Source organism: Microcaecilia unicolor, chromosome 1, assembly GCF_901765095.1.
Source record: "Microcaecilia unicolor chromosome 1, aMicUni1.1, whole genome shotgun sequence".
Lineage (NCBI taxonomy): Eukaryota > Metazoa > Chordata > Amphibia > Gymnophiona > Siphonopidae > Microcaecilia > Microcaecilia unicolor.
In genome coordinates, this window is record NC_044031.1 from 51987841 (window position 1) to 52008584 (window position 20744).

At 44.3% G+C, this 20744-nt stretch overlaps 1 protein-coding gene across 5 annotated transcripts in view; it reads left to right on the plus strand.

Moving 5' to 3' along the window:
• ALS2CL (ALS2 C-terminal like) overlaps positions 1-20744 on the plus strand; it is a 178492-nt gene that overhangs the window by 63776 nt on the left and 93972 nt on the right. For 4 of the 5 annotated variants that reach the window (XM_030197218.1, XM_030197252.1, XM_030197226.1 and 1 more), the window contains 5 exons: positions 5529-5694; positions 8518-8646; positions 11036-11152; positions 13967-14043; positions 15552-15618. In XM_030197218.1, the coding sequence (XP_030053078.1) occupies positions 5529-5694; positions 8518-8646; positions 11036-11152; positions 13967-14043; positions 15552-15618 (556 nt within the window). The remainder of the gene's footprint in view (positions 1-5528; positions 5695-8517; positions 8647-11035; positions 11153-13966; positions 14044-15551; positions 15619-20744) is intronic. The other variant, XM_030197245.1, reaches the window with a different exon arrangement.

Here is a 20744-nt window from a genome sequence, read left to right on the forward strand (position 1 = left end):
ATGCAGCATACTGGCACCTAAATTATGACAACCTGTTCAGAATTACCTCCTAGATGTTTGGTGGGTATCCTTGGGAACTCAATTATCAACATACACACAGACCTCAAATATTGTATACAATTCTGTTCCCCACATCTCAGAAAAGGTACATCTGAATAATAAAAAAAAAAGGTACCAAGAAGGGTGACAGAAATTTATAAAGAGTATGGAACAACTCCTCTATGAGGAAAGCCTAAAGAGGCCTGTTATGCAGGCCCCCCGGTTCCGACCTTTGTTGGACCCGGCCCTGAGGAGACATGAGGATTCCACGTCTTCCTCATCGGTACCGAGGAGTCTTGATGACGGGCATCGAGCGAAGGCGAAGAAGCACCGTCATCATTCTCCTTTGACAGATGGTGCTGGGAGCTCTGGGGCGTCGATGGATTCGGCACCCGAGACGCGTCGGCGGCGAGAGGATTTCTCTCCCTCTATTCAGGAAGTGCTGATGCGTCGGTCTAGCATCCCGGTACCTGCTCCCTAGCCTCAACAGATTTTGCCACCGGCTCCTTTACCGACCCCGCAGCCTTGTCCGACGGCGGCTCTTGAAGAGTGCATCAGGGCTCTGCTTCCAGAGCTTCTGGAAGGGTTACTGCGCCATTCTGCTTTGGTGTTGGGGGTGCTTGTGCCTTCCGTACCAGCTGCTGCAGCGGTATCTGGCCCTTCGCCTGTGGTGAGGTCCCTGACCTCAGTGCCGCCTGCGGCATCGGTGTCGGCTGCCACACAGGTCGACTCCCCTTCGACGTCGGTGGAGAAAGCTTCACCAGAGTCCAGGTGGGCGTTGACTTCTTGGCACCGCCACCGAGGACATTGTTCCTTGGCGTCGAGGCAGGCTCAGTTTCGGACTGCTCTGAAAGATGTCTTTTCCGATACTGAAGGTGAACGTTCGTGGGAGGAAGAGGAGGATCCCAGGTACGTTTCTTCTGATGAGTCCTGTGGGATTCCTTCTGAACCTTCCCCTCCACCAGAAAGGAGACTTTCTCCACCAGAGAGTCTATCCTTTACCTCCTTTGGCCGGGAAATGGCTGCAGCTATTCCGTTCCCTATGGAGGTTGAGGATGAGCCCAGGGCTGAGATGCTTGAGGTCCTGGATTATCCTTCTCCACCTAGAGAGGCTGCAATGGCTCCTTTGCATAATGTACTGAAGGAAGTCCTTATGCGAAACTGGTCGTTCCCTCTGTCTAATCCCGTGATCCCGAAAAGGACTGAATCCCAGTATTGGATCCACAGGGAGCCTGAATTGATGAAGTCTCAGCTACCTCACAATTCCATGGTGGTGGACTTCGCTCTCAAAAGAGCCAAGAGAACTAGGGACTATGCCTCGGCGCCCCTAGGCAGAGAATCTAGAACCTTGGACTCTTTTGTGAGGAAGGCATATCAGGCCGCTTTGCTCGCTGCCAAGATTCAAACATACCAGCTCTTCACAAGCATCCACTTGCGGAACTCGATGAGGCAATTGTCTAGCTTGGTTGATTCACTCCCTCCGGAGCAGGCTGAGCCTTTTCGCCAGGTGGTCAGGCAGCAGAAGGAGTGTCAAATTCCTGGCCAGAGATACGTTCGATACTTTTGATGTAGCATCCAGGATCGCTGCCCAAGGTATAGTGATGCACAGACTCTCATGGCTGCGTGTCTCTGACCTGGATTGTTCGGTCCAGCAGCGGATGGCGGATGTTCCTTGCTGGGGGGATAACCTTTTCGGTGACAAAGTAGAGGATCTGGTTGACCAGCTCAAGAAGCACAATGATGCTATGGATTCTCTTTCCCGCCGGGCGTCTTCTGCTACTACCTCCTCATCTAGGAGGTTTTTTGGAGGGAAGAGGAGTGCTCCCTATTCCTATGCTAGGCGTACGTACACTCCTGCTTCTCGGAAGCCTGTCCAGGCTCAGTCCCAGTGCGCTCATTCTTGTCAACAGCGTGCGCCTAAGGCCTCTGCGGCTCCCCAGCAAAAGCAAGGGACGGGCTTTTGACTGGCTCCAGTTCAACATAGCCTCAGTAAAAGTGTCCGTGCCGGATGACTTGCCGATCAGGGGCCTCTGACCGGTGGGTTCTTTAAATAGTCCGGTCAGGATACACCCTCAATCTGGAATCCAAACCTCTAAAATGTCCACTGGGAGCTCATTCTTACTGTTCCCAGCACAAACAGGTACTTTCAGAGGAACTCTCCGCCCTTCTGAAGGCCCAAGAGGTCGAACCCGTTCCACCAGGGGAAGAAGGGCTGGGAATCTATTCCAGGTACTTCCTAGTGTAAAAGAAAACAGGGGTGTGTGTCCCATCCTAGACCTAAGGGCCCTGAACAAATTTCTTGTCCGAGAAAAGTTCAGGATGGTTTCCCTAGGCACCCTTCTTCCCATGATTCAGGAAAACGATTGGCTATGCTCTCTGGACTTAAAGGATGCTTACACACACATCTCGATACTTCCAGCTCACAGGAAGTATCTTCGATTTTGGCTGGGAATACAGCACTTTTAGTACCGTGTACTGCCTTTTGGCCTGGCGTCTGCGCCCAGAGTGTTTACCAAATGCCTAGCTGTAGTCACAGCATCGCTACGCAGACTGGGAGTGCATGTGTTTCCTTATCTCGACGATTGGCTGGTGAAGAGCACCTCAAAAGAGGGTGCTCTGGAGTCCATGCGAATGACTATTCGGGTGCTAGAGCTACTGGGCTTCTTCATAAATTATCCCAAGTCCCATCTCACCCCAGTCCAAGCATTGGAATTCATTGGAGCCCTGTTGAACACTCAGACAGCTCGAGCTTATCTTCCCGCGACAAGGGCGGACAATCTTCTGTCCCTGGTGTCCATGGTTCGAGCGTCTCACCAGGTCATGGCTCGGCAGATGTTGAGACTTCTGGGTCACATGGCCTCCACAGTTTATGTCACGCCCATGGCAGGTCTACATATGAGATCAGCTCAATGGACCCTAGCTTCCCAGTGGTTTCAAGCTGCGGGGGATCTAGAGGATGTCATCCAACTGTCCACCAGCTTTCGGAATTCTCTCCACTGGTGGACGATTTGATCCAATTTGACCATGGGACAACCGCTCCAAGTTCCTCAGCCATGAAAAGTGCTGACGATGGATGCATCTCTCCTGAGGTGGGGAGCTCATGTAGATGGGCTCCACACTCAGGGAGCCTGGTCCGTTCAGGAAAGAGGTCTGCAGATCAACCTCCTGGAATTAAGAGCAATCTGGAATGCTCTAAAGGCTTTCAGAGATTGGCTGTTCAACCAAATCATTTTAATTCAGACAGACAATCAGGTAGCCATGTATTACACCAACAAGCCGGGGGGCACCGGATCTCGCCCTCTGTGTCAGGAAGCCGTCCAGGTGTGGCTTTGGGCTCGCCGTCACAGCATGTTCCTCCAAGCCACTTATCTGGCATGCGTAAATAACAGTCTGGCTGACAGGTTGAGCAGGATAATGCAACCTCACGAGTGGTCACTGAACATGGACGTAGTCCGTAAGATCTCCCGAGCGTGGGGCACCCCCTCGGTGGATTTTTTTTGCCCCTCAGATAAATCACAAGGTCCCTCAGTTCTGTTCCAGGCTTCAGGCCCACAACAGACTAGCGTCAGATGCCTTTCTCCTGCATTGGGGGACAGGCCTTCTATATGCATATCCTCCCATACCTCTAGTAAGGAAGACTTTCTGAAACTCAAGCAAGACTGCGGAACCGTTATCCTGATTGCACCCTTCTGGCCACGTCAGATTTGGTTCTCTCTTCTTCTGGAGTTGTCCTCCGAAGAACCGTGGAGATTGGACTGTTTTCCAACCCTCATCACTCAGAACGAGGGGTCGCTTCTACATCCCTACCTCCAGTCTCTGGCTTTCACGGCCTGGATGTTGAGAGCTTAGAATAAGCCTCCTTGGTTCTTTCAGAGGGTATCTCTCGAGTATTGCTTGCTTCTAGGAAAGATTCCACGAAGAGGTGTTACTCTTTCAAATGGAGGAGGTTTGCTGTCTGGTGTGGGACAGCAAGGCCCTAGATCCTTTTTCTTGTCCTACACAGACCCTGCTTGAATACCTTCTACACTTGTCAGAGTCTGGTCTCAAGACGCCGGCAGCAGTGAAAGTAGAGCACGCATGGTGCTTCAGCATGCCTTCCCTTCTGTCTCAGCTCTGCCTCTGGTCCTGCCCTCATTTCCTGTTTGCGGAAGGGCGGGACCAGAGGCAGAGCTGAGACGGAAAGGAAGGCACACTGAAGCACCGTGCGTGCTCTACTTTCACTGCTGCTGGCGTACACCAAGGTAAGAACTTTTAAATTACAGCCGGCACGCAGGAAGGCAAGAAGCAGGTGCAGGACTGTGAGAACAGGGCGGCCAACGCAGGTCTGGCTGTCACTGAGAGAGAGAGAGGGAGGCACTGGGGTGTGGAACTCCGAAGACAGGGGGCATGGAACTCGCAGGGGAGGGAAGGAGTTAGCAGCCAACGCAGGTCGGGCTGCCACTGAGAGAGACAGAGGGAAGGAGGCGCGGGGCTGTGGAACTTCGAAGACTGTGTCATGGAACTTGCAGGGGAGAGAGGGAGGGAGCGGCCAACGCAGGTCGGGCTGCCACTGAGAGAGAGAGGGAGGGAGGCGGGCGGCCCTGGAATTCGGAGGAGAGGGGGTCCTGAAATTCAGAGGACAGGGGAGGAAGGAGGGGGCAATTCTCCGTCGATTTAATCCTCACCTCCAACGTTCTTTTGTTGGCTGGTGCTGGTTTCGCTTTCCTCTCATTGAGCCACCCTCTGTCGTAATGATGTTCCGACGCGCGGACGGACCAATGGGAATTGTGTTATGAACCCAGGCATCCAGACGTAGAACGTTGGAGGTGCAAATTATTATATAGGATAATTACTGATAACAGTAACAGCATGACATGAAATCCTGATCATATAACATGTTTGTAATACATAGGATAGAATATGAATATGGACAGAGTTGTTGTTATTGCAAGTTTAGTTAGAGAGTTAGTTATTTTGTATTGCTTTTACCACATTCTCTGGCAACAAATTCATTAGTTTAATTACACATTCAGTGAAGAAATATTTTCTCTAATTTGTTTTAAATTTTACTATTTAGTAGCTTCATTGTGTGCCCCCTAGTCCTTGTATTTTTTGGAAAGATAAACAAATGATTTATGTCTACTCGTTCTACTCCACTCAGTATTTTATAGACTTCTATCTTATCTCCCCTTTGCTGTCTCTTCCCCAAGCTGAAGAGCGCTAGCCTCTGTGGCCTTTCCTCATAGGGAAGTCATCTCATCCCCTTTATGATTTTTGTCCCCCTTTTCTAATTCCGTTATATCTTTTTTTTAGATGCGGTGACCAAAAATACATGGTGCAGTTACACCATAGACTGATGCAAAGGCATTAAAAATATTCTCAGTTTTGCTCTCCATATTCTCAGTTTTGCTTATACACTTATGTATTTATCTGTGAGTGTAGCAATCATGAACAGCAGATATTAGAAAAAAACAATCACTAATTGTTCTGTATTCTCTTGAAATCTTTAGTGGCTATTGGAAGACAAATAAGAAGATGCTAAAACAGTTGCTTGCACCTTCTATCTCAGAGCCCACTATATCTATCAGCCTGCATTTAGTTCTCCACGAGTCCATCAGGAGCCAAGTACAGCAGTATGCGCTTATCCTCACCAGGCTTAATGAAAATGCTGAAGAGGTAGGACAAAGAATTTGGTACTTAAATAAAGGGGATGAAGGTGACGAGGATTTTGCTAGCAGTTTTGGTGAATATTCTGCAAAATTTACCTTTTCTCGTAACTGTCGTGGGCTTTTGTTGGCATTAAAAGCGGAGAACAGTAAACATCTGGATGTTCCTGTGCATTTTCAGTTTAAAATGAAAAGAAAGAGAAATGCTAAACGTTTCTGAATGTAGTAGACAAGTGTGAATTTTTCCAGTTTCTAAAATTAACAATTAAGTCTTATGGTAAAAAATAATTTTTCTCAGACAAAAATGCGTAAGGCCAATATTCAACACAAATCAAATGGTTTTGTTTCTCACCAACGGGGGCTTTCACTCACAGAATTTACGCATCCCAGTGCTACAAATTCTTCTTAACGTTCACTGGCATGCGAAATTAAAGGTTCTTGATTTATAATTCACACAGAATATCAGGACCCAGCCTCTCTTACCTGATTAAACCCTTTCAAATATCAATCTCCTATTACTTATAAATGGGGTTAACACATCTTAACAGTAGCCCATGTTGATAATTTCCCCCCCCCCCCCCTATATGGCAATACAGGCATATTTATTTATTGGGATTTATTAACCACTTATATGAAGATTTTCACCCAAGGTGGTGCACAGCATGTGCAATTTAGCATAATACTTACAATTTTGTTAACATCATAACAATAGTAAAATGACCAAATGTAAACATAAATACAATAAATGAGGTAAACTTGAAAACAGCAAATTGAAACCTGATAATAGGACTATTATGAAACTATCAAAAATATACACATTTAACAGTGCTGCATTCAAATAACAGAGATATAATACAATGTCAGCATAATACCAATGAAACACCTAATAAGCACGCATTAGAATATTCAAATAACATAGATATGATGCTAATGCTTTTCTTCAGTACAGCTTACTATGTGGCTGAGGGGCCACGTGCAGATGTATAGATGGGAACAAGATGGGTAGTACAGAGTCAGTTGGGATAAATAGGTGGCTAAACTTTAGGCTAAACTTAATCTTTGTACAGTTAAACAAGATATGAGGAACTGGTCTAATGTACAAGGTGTGCAGCAAGTTATTCCAGGGGCAGAGCGAGTTGATAGTAAGTGAACCCATTTATTAAAGGCTTGGAGGCTTGGGAGAAGAGCCAGGCTTTCATCTGCTTCCTGAAGTAGAGGTAATCTTGAGTTAGACGTAGCCGTTCTGGGAGAGAGTTCCAGAGTGAGGGTACTGCTCCTGAGAAGGATCATTGGCAGGTATCCATGGGACAATTTCTTTAATAAGAGTTAAGATAGAGATGCTCCTTTAGAGTACCTTAGATGCCTCAAAAGTATGTTGAGGGCTATCTTATTTTTTAAGTACTCTGGCCTATTTTGTCTGAAGACGTTGAAAATCAAAAGAGTTTTTTTTGCTTTAAATTTAGCCCTGTAAGATACTGGTAGCCAGTGAAATTTTTGCAGAAAGAGTGTGATGTGGTTACTCCACTTGTAGCCTTCCATCAGTCACGCTGCAGCATTCTGAATTAGTTGATGCTGACGCAAACTCCTTTTGGTTTGTACAGGGCATTACAGTAGTGAGTAGTGTAGTTTTTGTTTTTTAAAGTCCATGTGATGTTATCATGATATGGACCACTGTAATCACTCGTCTTTTTATCCCTAGAGTGCTTGTGTGGGTGCAGATGTGACCACAGACTTTAAATATCATAATTAAACCCTTACTCCCCAATATACATTTAGCGATTTAACTAGCGAGGAGAGGCTCCTGCCTAGAAAATCAGTTTTGACCACCTAAGGGGTCCTTTTACTAAGGTGCGCTGATAAATGGCTTGCGGTAGTGTAGGCACGTGATTTGAGCGTGTGCAGATCCATTTTTCAGCGTGCCTGCAAAACATGCCTTTTAAAAATTTTTGCTGAAAATGGATGTGTGGCAAAATCAAAATTGGCGCATGTCCATTTTGGGTCTGAGACCTTACCGTCAGCCATTGACCTAGCGGTAAAGTCTCACGCGGTGACTGGGCACATGAAATGCCACTTGGTGCGTGTCTGATACGTGCATCTGAAAATAATTTTTCGGATACACATATCAGATGCACGCCAAAAATGAAATTACCGCAAGAGCCACGCGGTAGCTCCATTTTGGTGCACATTGGGCACACGTAGACGCTTACGCAGCTTAGTAAAAGGGCCCCCCCAAGTGTTGATATTCAGTGGCACTTATCTAGACAATGCTGCTGAATATCACCACTGACCCACCTGCACTGCCCGGTTAGTGCTGGGGCAGTCCGTGGGAGGAGCTGGCAGCCATATTTAGACCACTAACTGGCTAGGTAAGTGGTTAAAGTAAGAACAAGCAAAAAGGCTGAACATGCCATGGGCTGAATAATCGGTCAATGTTTAAATCGAAGGCATTTCTACACTATGACATTCAAATCAAGCAATTCACTAGGCAGCCGAGAGTGGACACCTTCAGTAATGGTGTTTCTGCTCACTCATTCCAAATTATTCTGTATTTTTTCTTTGTGTTACCCTGTCTCTCATGTATGCTGTAAGTTTTCTTGATCATGTTGGAGGAGTAGCCTAGTGGCTAGTGCAGTGGACTTTGATTCTGGGGAACTGAGTTCAATTCCCACTGCAGCTCCTTGTGACGCTGGGAAGTCACTTAACCCTCCATTGCCCCGGTACAAAATAAGTACCTGCATATATGTAAACCGCTTTGAATGTAGTTGCAAAAACCTCAGAAAGGCGGTATATCAAGTCCCATTTCCCTTTACGTATATTCTGCTGTCCTTGACAGGTCGATGAGAAGAATCTAGTGTCAGATGCACTTAATCTTTATGTGAAGCTGCAGAATTTCATCAGTCAGTCTCTGGATGAAGCTTCACTCACAAAGACTCTCTGGGGCTCTTTAGGAAGCAAATTAGTGGTAAGTCTGAAATCCAGGTAAACCTTCAAATGATACTCAAGACCGTACAATCTGCCACCTTTTCATGAGTGCTAGAGGTTGAAATGGAAGATTCCCTATTCACTTCAGGATAAGCAAGAGCTCTTATACATACAGTCCATTCTCAGTATTTGTGATGGTATGGTTCCCAGAAAACATCGCGAACTGCAAATTCTTGCCTCACCAATCTATTACATTTCTTTGAAGGGGTGAACAAACATATGGATGAAGGCGAACCAGTTGATATTGTGTATCTGGATTTTCAGAAGGCGTTTGACAAAGTACCTAATGAAAGACTCCAGAGGAAATTGGAGAGTCTTGGGAAAGGAGGAAGTGTCTTATTGTAGATTAAAGTATAGAAAACAGAGAGTAGGGTTAAATGGTCAGTATTCTCAGTGGAGAAGGCTAGATAGTGGGGTTCCTCAGGGGTCTGTGCTAGGACTGCTGCTTTTTAATATATTTATAAATGATCTAGAGATGGGAGTAACTAGTGAGGTAATTAAATTTGCTAACGACACAAAGTTATTCAAAGTTGTTAAATCGCGAGATGATTGTGAAAAATTACGAGACTGGGAGACTGGGCATCTAAATGGCAGGTGTCGTTTAATTTGAGCAAGTGCAAAGTGGGAAAGAGGAACCTGAACTATAGCTACATAATGCAAGGTTCTACCAAGTCATCGACCAAGAAGGGGATCTCGGCGTCATTGTTGATGATACGTTGAAGCCCTCTGCTCAGTGTGCTGTGGCGGCTAAGAAAGCAAAAATGTTAGGTATTATTAGGAAAGGAATGGAAAACAAAAGTGAGGACGTTATAATGCCTTTGTTTCGGTCCATGGTGCGACTGCATCGCGAATATTATGTTCAATTCTGGTCACCGCATCTCAAAAAAGATATAGTGGAATTAGAAAAGGTACAGAGAAGGGCGACGAAAATGGTAAATGGGATGGGACAACTTCCCTATGAGGAAGGCTGAAGCATCTAGGGCTCTTCAGTTGGGAGAAAAGACGGCTGAGGGAATATATGATAGAGGTCTATAAAATAATGAGTGGAGTGGAACGGGTAGACGTGAATCATTTGTTTACTCTTTTCAAAAATACTAGGACTAGGGGGCATGAGATGAAGCTACAAAGTAGTAAATTTAATATGAATAGCAGACCTGGTGCATGCATAAATGCTTGCACTGCCACAGTCCACTTTTTGCCACAGTTTAGTAAAAGGGCTCCCAAGTTATAGAACAAGGGTGATGGCACCTACTTTTATGCTATGTATGCATAGGGGTAACTTGTAGAGGTGGAGAATAGGTGGATCCGGAGCACAGCTGACATTTATAAACATATACGCTTAATCTTTGTGGCATGTACACTTGAACACATTCCCCCAGGTTTTACAAATGACGTGCAAATTTCTGCACACAAAATTGTATGCTGTCCTGAGAAGCGTGTGCAACTAAATTAGTGCCAATAATTAGATGCTAACAATCATTTATTGACGTTAATTGGCAACTTTTTGGATTTGCATGTGCATCTTGCTAAGCACTATTCTATAACGATCCGCACACAAATCTTATAGCGCGCGACTCAAGATTCATGCACTATTACTTAATACCAGGGATCCGTGCCACAAGGTGTAAATTCTTGTGACCAATGGTTGTTACTCAGATTGGCTATAAAAGCTATTCTATTCATGGCGCACAACTTGGAGTGCCATTTATAGAATAGTGTTCCACGCAGACTTTTTGGCACCATTTTTTCAGTGCCATTAACTGAATCTAGTCCATTATACCTGCCTTGGAGCAGGTATAGATTTTTGTGCCTCTTTTCCCTATGCAGGCACATAGGTGCATATATATTGCCTTTCTGTACCTCTGGGGCCCTTTTACTAAGGTGCACCGAAAAATGGGCTGCGCCAGTGTAGGCGCGTGTTTTGGGCATGCGCAGATTCATTTTTCAGCACGCCTGTAAAAAAAAAAGGCCTTTTTAAAATTTCTGCCGAAAATGGACGCGGCAAAATAAAAATTGGTGCGCATCCATTTTGGGTCTGAGGCCTTACCGCCAGTCATTATTCTTTAAGTACTCTGGCCCATTTTGTCTTAGCGGTAATTTCTCACGCGTTAACCGTGCGGTAATCATCTATGCGCGTAGAATGCTGATTACCACCCGGTGGACGCGTGTCAAAAATGAAATTACTGCAAGGGCCACGCAGTGGCTGGGCGGTAACTCCAAATTGATGCGCGTTGGGCATGTGTAGGCGCCTATGCGGCATACTAAAAGGACCACTGAGTGCTTTACTGTCTCGGCACCCTACTATAAAATTATACTCCTCCTATATTTCTTCCTGATTAAGAGTGAATGTTTGTTCTGTGCTCTTACAGAGTTCCTTGTGCATTCCTGAGCGCCGGCTACAGGAAGACAGCAAATGTGTTCCAGTTTCTATCAGTACAGGAAGGTTTGAGCGGGTTCTCCTCTTTGATGATCTACTAGTTCTTCAGGTGAGCCAGAGATGAAACGAGTCAAATAGGGATGGCAAAATAGAAGTTTTAACCACTGAAGTCAGTTTTGTTACTCTATTTCCTTTCACTTCAAATACCTCCTGGTCCAAATGCAATAATGAGCCATTTGTTACAATTTTGCTATGAGTATTTTTTCCTTATGTCACATATATTAAAATAATGAGAAAATCAGTTGGTTTTATGCTAAAATGCATATCACTAATAAAACTCATCTCAAAATTTGAATGCAGAATTGGTAAATTTATACACTCGGGATCAAATTTATACACCCAGTAGATCAAGGTGTTTTTTAAGAAGCTCTATTGTTTTGGAGTCTGAAAACTGGCATTTAGATGTGCATATTGCATGGATGTCCAAATCCTGATTTTATAAAGCCAGGATATGGACGTCTAACACTGCAGTATATCCATGTGGCAAGGGAACGTGTTCTGGGCATGTTTTGGCTGGGACTAGGGAGAGGCCAAAAGATGAACGTCCAACTCTGATCATAGAAGGGGAAGAGATAAAACAAGATCTGGTAATTGGCATGTCTAAATTACAGAAAGGTGCTGTCATTGAGCAGCTGTCCACTGGAGGGTTTAAGGCATGACAACTCCTTAATTACTCAGGGCAAGATGCATCAACAAAATGTAAAACAACCGAAAACGTAAATGTTATTACCGTTTTAGAAAAAATGAAGGATGCACTAAAAAAAAAAGATGCACATGTTCAGCGCAGTATTCAAATGTTGAATGCATGAAAGTATCGTTAATCTGGTGTCATATATGTTCTAGGATGCAGTTAATTAATAACATTGCCTATATATTTTTAAAAATATTTGATAAGGAAGATTTTTTTTTACAAGCTCATATACCCTCGGATTCTATCCATGGCGCCCAAAATTGGCTCACAATTCAATTGGTGCCAATAATTGTGTACTTATTAACATTAATTGGCACCAATTTGGAATGGTGCACATCTTGCTTCATGTTGTTCTATAGCAATGTGTGCCCAAACCACATAGTGTTCTTAAAATTTGTGCGCCGTGTTATAGAATACCAGAGATGTGTGCCTAAACTGGACACTGAGAATTACACCTGGTTACAGCAGGCATAAGTCCTAGAACCCAAATGTGGACACAGAAATCAGCACTCGGTTCTATTCTGTGATGGGTACTCATCTTTGAGTGCCCGTCATAGAATAGTGTTGAGTGCCATTTACTGAATCTAGCCCATAATATACTGAAGTATCTATTCTCTGTAAAATTGATATTGTTTTTATGATTCTTCCACTAAGAACTCCACAAATGTACAAGGGATTGAGCCTGATCTTAGACTATAAAGACATATACTGAATCTTAGAGGAAATTAAATTAGAGGATGAGTAGGAGGCAGTGGAATTAAATTAGCTTCAGTTTTGGAGGCGGTTGAAAATGTGATTCTTTGGGCAAGTTTATAGTTCCTCTGAAAATTGTCGTAGGGTGTATTACTGAGGTATTTTCAGTTATTTAATGAATAGATTGCTAATAATACTGTTGTTCTCTGATGAGATTGATACAGTTCAGATCATTGTTCCTCAAGATTGGGACACACTCAGCCAGTCAGATTTTCAGATCACCTATAATGAATATCCATGAGGTAGATTTACATACAATGCATACAAATTTAATGTGCTTTAGTTTTGCTTTGTTTGATTAGATTTTAACTGCCAAACATTCAACCATATTCTAATTTTTGTAGATCTCTTCTCATGTTTTCCACTCCCTCTGGGGAGTCCAGCCTGCTGCAGATCTTTAGCAATCTTGCTCACAAATACATTGAATAGAATCAGCCCCAGTACTGATCCCTGAGGCACTTCACTACTTACATTTCTAACCTCTGAGTAGACTCTATTGACCACCACCCTCTGACAGTCTTTTGGCTATATTGTGCAGTGTTTGCAATTGTTTCAATAATTTAACTAAACATCCTAGTTACAGAAGATTACAGTAGTCCAAGTGAGACATTATGACAATCTGGACAATGACCCTAAAATGTTCAAAAAGAAAATATTTCCTTATATGGTAAGGTTGCTGTAATTTGTAAAATATTTTTTAAACCAATTCATTGTCCTAAATCTTCATAGTCAGATTTGAATACAAAATGATTCCCATTACCTTCAAGGAAAAGTCTAATTGAACATTCTTCTCATAAATTGACAATATAATAGAGCCAGTAGCTTCAGATGTCTTACCTAACCACAACAACTTAGTTTTATCTCTATTTATCTACAAAAGATGATATTTTGCCCATCTTTTGACATTATCATAATTTTTATCATTTTATTCTGAGAGAGCAAAACAGGAGCCAATAGAGTTATGTTGTCAGTATATGTATAGCAACTAGCCTCTAAATGCAACAGATATTGGTAGACATCAGGATATTAAAAGGAATTGGAGATAACGGTGATCCCTGTGGGACACCGCATATGGCCTTGAAGTGATATTTGCAAATTTCACTCAAGGACTCTTGGATTGGATTTATTAATTTTATATACCACTTTGTACCAAAGTGTTAAAAGTGCTTTACAGAATAATGGTCAACTCTTAACAAATACAATGGGGTCTTGTTAAGTGTGGCTCTAGGGCCACTCATGGGATTAAACTGGGTAGGAGCCATCCTACTTGCTTAAATCCTGTCAAACATCTAGCCCATTATATTTGTAGCATTGCCCTTGGGAAGGGTGGCCTAGTTGTTTAGGGTCCAATGATGCACTCAGAACTTATGGCTCTACATCTACTAACAAAAGCGCTAGATAACCACTATTATTTTTCAGGGGTCTGACTTCCGCAGTTTTGATTTGAAATTAGTGTGGGTTGACCCTGTGTCCCCAGAAAAATCAACACCAACAAGGTAAGTACACTGCGCCAATAGAGGGAGCAAGGCAGAGCTACTGTTTTTAGTTCCCTTTCAAACAAATATTTAAATATTTCCCAAGAGGCAACTATTTTTGAGTGATAATCATGATGCAGGCAATGCTACACACATTCTGTTTTGTGTGACCACTCAAAAGGTGGCCACACAATTCCTTTAGAGGTGGCGGTGAAATAAGATGCATCAACAAAAAGTAAATGGGATGTCAATTGACTTGACGTAGAACAATTGCAATAAAACTTCAATGTCAAAGTTAAGGAACATCATTGAAAAAGTATATCATTCCTGAATATCACTTAGAGACCCTTTAACTAAAGTGCCTTAGAGCTTGTGGTTAATTCAGCTTAATGCAGAAAAGTAACATGTAGTAGCTGAAAAACTAACATGGCAATTATTAGGGGTGTGCCCAGCATTTTCCTTTGCAGGTTCCATGTTAACATTTCCATGTGGCTCTCAAGTTGCAGTTAGTATGGAAGTACTTATCTCAAGATTCTATATAGGGTACCAAAATATGGGTGTGGATCCGAGATCTGCATGCACACTAATTAACAAGCTGTTAGCAATCAATGATTGTCATTAATTGGCACTAATTTGGACTTAAATAGAGATCGGCCTATGCACTTTTCTATAACACTGCATGCCCAAAGTGTCTGTGCACAACCTAAAAGGGAGCATGACCATGGAAGGGACATAGGCGAGTTAGGGGTGTTCTAAAAATTTGGGGGTTAGGGGCCAACTTGCAAGCCAGGATTTATGCCAGGTTTCGGCAGGTGTAAGTCCTCGGGCGCATAAATATGTACTAAATGATATTCTATAAAGGCGCTCAGCCTGGAGCTCTCTCTATAGAATAGCACTTGGTGCAGATTTTTCTCTGTGCTTAATTTTGAGTTCCATTTTTTTAAATCTCTCTCTTAGTGCCTCCTATTTAGGACCATAACTAGGGGTGTGCAAGAGAGAGGGTCATCCAGAATGCTATATACGAGAGGGGGAGGGGTAGAAGAATGACAAATGCAAATGCAGACTATCAGCAGATGAAAAGCCATGAAGAATGCCACTATCCTACAAACCACATTGAAAAAGGAAGAGGGAAGAGCAATAAGCAAAAGTAATAAGTAGTAGAAAAAACTGGGGATCAGGGTAGAGGGGGTGGAGGAAGAGAATAATGGGGATCAAATATGCTTTTCTGCCCTGACAATGCCATTACAGCTTTGTTGGTTCAAGTAGCTCGTAGGAGTTAGGCAAAGTAGCTGGGGGTATATCAAAAATGGAAGCCGTAACACTTTTGATTGCTATAGAATCACTATTAGTACCTGCTGAGAATAATTTGAAAATAGAGCACGGAACACACAAGGCTATATGTTTCTTTTATATGTTGCATAACTCCACTTACCAAGAATGTCATATTTCAAAAACTGTCTGCAATGAATGTTACTAGGTAAAGATTTTGATCAGTCTTCTATTTTTTCCTTTAATATTGAATTTTGTAGCCATTCCCTACGCATTATCACACCTGAAGAGGAGTTTCTACTTTCTTCCAAAGAGGCACAACACAAGGTTAGAAACAAGAAAGGGCTTCATTCTCTCTGCTGCTTATGTGCTACTGCTACATCCCTCGACTGTTTTCATGTTTTGTTAGTTGTAAACATGTTTACTTTGCATCAGCAGCAGATGAATCCAGAGACTTGTGGGTCTGTGAACATCTACCAGCAGGTGGAGATACAAAGCACTGAATTGAATTGAATTGTGCCTTATAGGATATATTGCTCCTTGGCCATCCAGTATTCTCTATCTCCATCAGGCAGACAGACAGTTTTCCACAAGCTCCTGGCTTCTTCTGTTTGCAGCTCCTGTTCTAGTTTGGCTAATTCAGTAGAGCTTGGGGGTGTTCTGTCCTAGATGGCCAAGTGCCAGCTTTGGGAGTACACCTGGTATTCCCAGGTCCCTCCCCCACCCCATTATCCTCTTCTTCGCTGTTTCCACCTGTACCTTCCCTTCCTCACAGAATTGCTACTGTTATATTTAGGGCATTCTGAGGGGTGGGCTCTAGCACTTTCTGGGTGCTGACCAGTTAAATTTGGTAGAGTGAATGGCTCCAGGCTTCCATCAGCATTGACCTCTGAAAAGACTGCCTAGCTTGTATTCTACAGGGGTGAGTGTTGCTTTAACTTTCTTCCTATTTCCACTGCACTCATGGTTGTTTTTATTTCTCTTCATGGCTACAGAAGTGGTTGAGCACTGCTCCCGCTGTTGGAAGCGGAGAGCAGCGTCGGGTCTCTGCCCCGGGGGGTGTTCAGGCCCGGATGGTTCAGAGGACATGACAGCTGATTTGGGCATGGCAGTTTCCTGCACTTGGGTGGCACAGCCAGATTCTCCTCAGACAGCTGCGCTATTGGTGGCTATCTTGTCTTTCTGTGGTACTGATACCACGGTCTCCGCAGCGGGTTTGCTGATCATATCAGAAGACAATGTTCCAACAGGATCTGGAGGTGATTTGGGGGATGGTTTGGGACTTTCTCATGCTGGTGGGGGGCTGACAAAACCATTTTCCTGGAGTTTATTTTGCTGCTGTATTGCACCTTTCTACTTAAGCGTTCCACTCCAGGATCTGCTATGCTGCAGGATTTTTCTGCTTCCCCGGTGTCCCTTTCTTTGGGGCAGGCACCTTCGGGGTTCAGATGTTGAATCTGGGAACCTTCCTTCTCTAGTCATCTTGAAAGAGCCCTGGCCACAGGGCCTGGGTCCATGCAGGGGTGGACAGTTTGGAGGCGGGGGAACTCATTGCAGATGAGGCAGATGACCCTGCATCATGAGGGTCTTCCATAAGGAGGAATTGTCCACTTTTATCACCAAGGTCGTTGCAGGCTTTGAATGTAGCTTCTCTGGAGGTTCAATCCGCAGTATCTGCAAATTCAAAGATGGCTAGCACCAAAAAACTGCCCAAAGCTTTCCCGGTTTACAAAGTGATTCATGAACTCATTTCTGCCCAGTGGGCTACCCCCTATGCAGGTCTTCAGGTGGCCAAGGCAATGGCGCAGTTGTACTCGGTCTCACAGGAAGAGTTAGACAAGTTGTGCCTCCCTAAGGTGGATGCCTTGGTGGTAGCATTTAACAGTGCCGATGGAAGGGGGCATTGGCCTCAAGGACATCTAGGACCACAAGCTGGAGTCTGCTCTCAAGCTTTTGTTCAAGGTTTCTGCCTTGGTGTTACAGACGGTGGTCTGCCTTTCTTATGCAGCCTGGGCTTGTCTTTCCTGGGTGCAACAGGCAGCGAATGCTTTGTTTGATTCAGGAGCCCAGCCTTTGCCTGAGTTTCCCAATATGTAAACAGGTCTCACTTATTTAGCAGATGTCCTGTATGATTTGGTCAGGGCATCAGCTAAGCAAAAGTCTCTGGTGGTCACGAGGCACTATTTGCTGTGGTTGCACCACTGGCCGTGGGGGCAGCTTTGAAGCAGCATCTGATTAAGCTACCTTTTAAGGGCTGGCTGTTGTTTGGGGAGGATCTGGAGAAGCTTATCAAGGATCTGGGGGATTCAAAGACTCAGTGGTTACCGGAAAATAGGCCCTGTGCTTCTGCTAAGTGTTTTTTTAATTCTTTTATTTATCCTTTTATACATTTTACAAGCATTAATACTTGTGCAAGAAAAACAGATTAATTGGTTTACAAAGAAAATTTCTAACAAAAAGTTAAAAGAAAATAAGCATCTTGTCTTAGACCACCATAACGGGGGGAATAAGCCGATAATTTAGGAGAAAAGCTTGTCAAAAATAGTTAATAATAAGTAAGGCTTAACGGATATAACCACTGTACATCTTCATTACTTTCCCTGAAGTTAATACAAGTTGGCTTCAAACAGCTTTTATAATATTCTTTTGTGCAATAAATTGTTTTAGATGATCCGGTACAAAGAAAACATATTTTATATCCATATATTTTACAATGCATTTACACGGATAGTTTAAGTTGAAAGAGGCCCCCAATGTCAAAACTGCTGGTCGTAAAAGCAAAAATTGCTTTCTTTTTGTTTGTGTAACTTTAGTAACGTCTGGGAAAACCCAGATTTTTTTCCCCATAAAAGGGGTTTTGTAAGTTTCTTAGAGCCAGTTTTCTTACCAGCTCCAAGTCTTGTTGAAACACAAATGATACCAAAAGGGTTTGCCTATTAGTTTTAGAGGTCAAGGAAGTTTCCAAAAGTTCTGATACATTTAAATCATCTTGCGGATTCTGTAATTCATCACTTGATCTTTTTGATGGTAAATAGTAAATTTTACTCAAAGGTGGAATATTATCAGAGGTAAATTTTAAGTTTTCCACCAAAAATCTTTTAAATATATCCATGGGTGAATACACTGGTATCCTGGGAAAATTTAACAATCGAAGATTCAATCTTCGGTTGAAATTTTCAAAGTATTCAAGTCTATTGTGAATCAGTGTATTGTCCTGTATCAACTTGACAGTTGTTTCTTTCATTTTGGTGGAATCGGTATTCAAAAGATTTATTTGTTCATTGACCTCACTTTTCATTGTAGAAAATGCAGTATTTAAAGTCTGTACCTTTTCAGTCAGTAAATCAATCTTGCTGGTTGAAGTCCTCATCGTATTATCCAAACGCTGGAGCACCTCCCATATCGTCTCCAGCGTTACCTTTGCATTCGAGGCCTTAGATGTTATTGGACTCTCCTGAGGTGCAATTATGCCCTCTGGCTCCGATGGTAGGGAAGCCCCGGCAAACAGGCCGACTTTCTGGCCCAACGGTGTAGCGCTTGCTCCGACTTCCGGTATCGGCGTTCCACCCTCGAAGTCGAGCGTCGCCGGTTGCAAAGGTGGGCGAATATTTGGAGGGGACAACGACGTGTCTAAACCCAAGATTTCGGCGTCTCCTACCGCCGTAGTATCAGCAGGACCTCCAATCTGAGCAGTGGAATGTCGCATCAGGAACTGATCAAGCTTCTGCTGGACGGGCGTTGATGTTAGCGCCGACTGGGCCGTCGGTCTAACGGTCCCCTTCCTCTTGGTATGCGGCATCATAGAGGTAAGGAAAAAAAAAAAGAAAAAATCTTTAAGGAAAAAAAACCCCAAGAGTGATTTCAATCTCCAGCAGCGTTGAGCTAGTCTCCGGTGCAGACAGATGGTACCGCCGCCATCTTGCTCCGCCCCCCCGTGCTTCTGCTAAGTTGAGTCAGGTAAGGCTCAGTTTCAAGACAGCAAGAGATATCGTCCGGAGCGGCCTTCCTTTCCTGTGAAGTCCTATACCAACAGAAGTGGTCCTTTCAGAAGGACAAGCATGCTTCTGGCTCTTCCTCTGCTCCTCGTCCCTTCTAATGATGGGGTCCAAGCTCACTCCTATAGGGGGATTGCTGTCCCACTTTTATGCCAAGTGGGCCAAGATTACATTGGACTAGTGGGTCTTGGAGGTTGTTCGAGATGGGTACAAGCTAAAGTTCTCTTTTCCTGTCCTTGATTTTTTTTTCTTGGCCTCCCCATGCTTTGCCGCCCACAAGTGGGTGGCCATTCTCTCCATGCTGCTGCAGTTGCAGCAGTTAGGGGTGGTGATTTCTGTTCCCCCACTAGAACAGGGGCATGGTCGCTGTTCCATTTATTTTGTGGTACCAAAGAAAGGTCATGTGGTGTTGGACCTGAAATTGGTCAATTGATGCCTCGATATCTGCCATTTCCTCATGGAAACTCTGCGATCAGTCATTGTGGTGGTTCAACCCGCTGAGTTTCTCACAGCACTTCATCTCAGGGAGGCCTATTTGCATATTTCCATCTGGCCTCCACACCAGTGGTTTCTCTGTTTTGTGATTCTTGGGCAGCACTTTCAGTTTCGGGCAATGCCATTTGTCCTGGTTGCCATTTGTCCTGGTTACAGCTCCTCACACCTTTTCCAAGGTCATGAGTGACAGCAGCCTTGAGATGGGAAGGCATCCGAGTTAACCACTATCTTAATGATTGATTGGCTCAGCCATGCCTTCTCTGCTCTGTAGAGTGTACAGGCCACTTTTTGGGTGATGGCACTTCTGCAGTCCTTGGGCTAGATTACCAGTGTAGCCAAGAACCACTTGGTTCCCATGCAGACTTTGGAGTACTTGGGGGGGGGGGGGGTCATCTGACACTGCCTGTGACAGGGTGTTTCTGACAGAACAATGACACCTCAAGCTGCAGGGGCAGATTCACCCTTTGCAGTGGGTGTCCGCGCCCAGGATCTGGGATTATGTCCAGGTCCTGGGGTCCATGGCTGCATCTCTGGAGGTGGTTCCATGGGCTCATGCTCACATGCGGCCCTTTCAGTAGTCCCTGCTGAGACAGTGGTCTCTGCTGTTGGAGGACTACTAGAGGCGCCTGTCTTGGCAGTCTGGGGCTCATCTCAGCCTTGACTGGTGGCTACACGACAGCAGTCTGTTGTGTGGTGCTCCTCTAGCCTCTCTGGACTGGATGGTGGTGATCACTGATGCCAGTCTGTCAAGATGGGGGCACACTGTAACTCTCATTATGCACAAGTTCTCTTATCCATGATGGAGGCCCAATGGTCTATCAACAGGCTGGAGCTCCTGGTAGTGCATCAGGCTCTTCTGGCCTTCCAGTCTATCATGGAAGGCTGGCTGGTGAGAGTTCTATCTAACAATATGATGACAGTGGCTTACATCAACAGGCAGGGGAGAACCCACAGCCGTGCCTT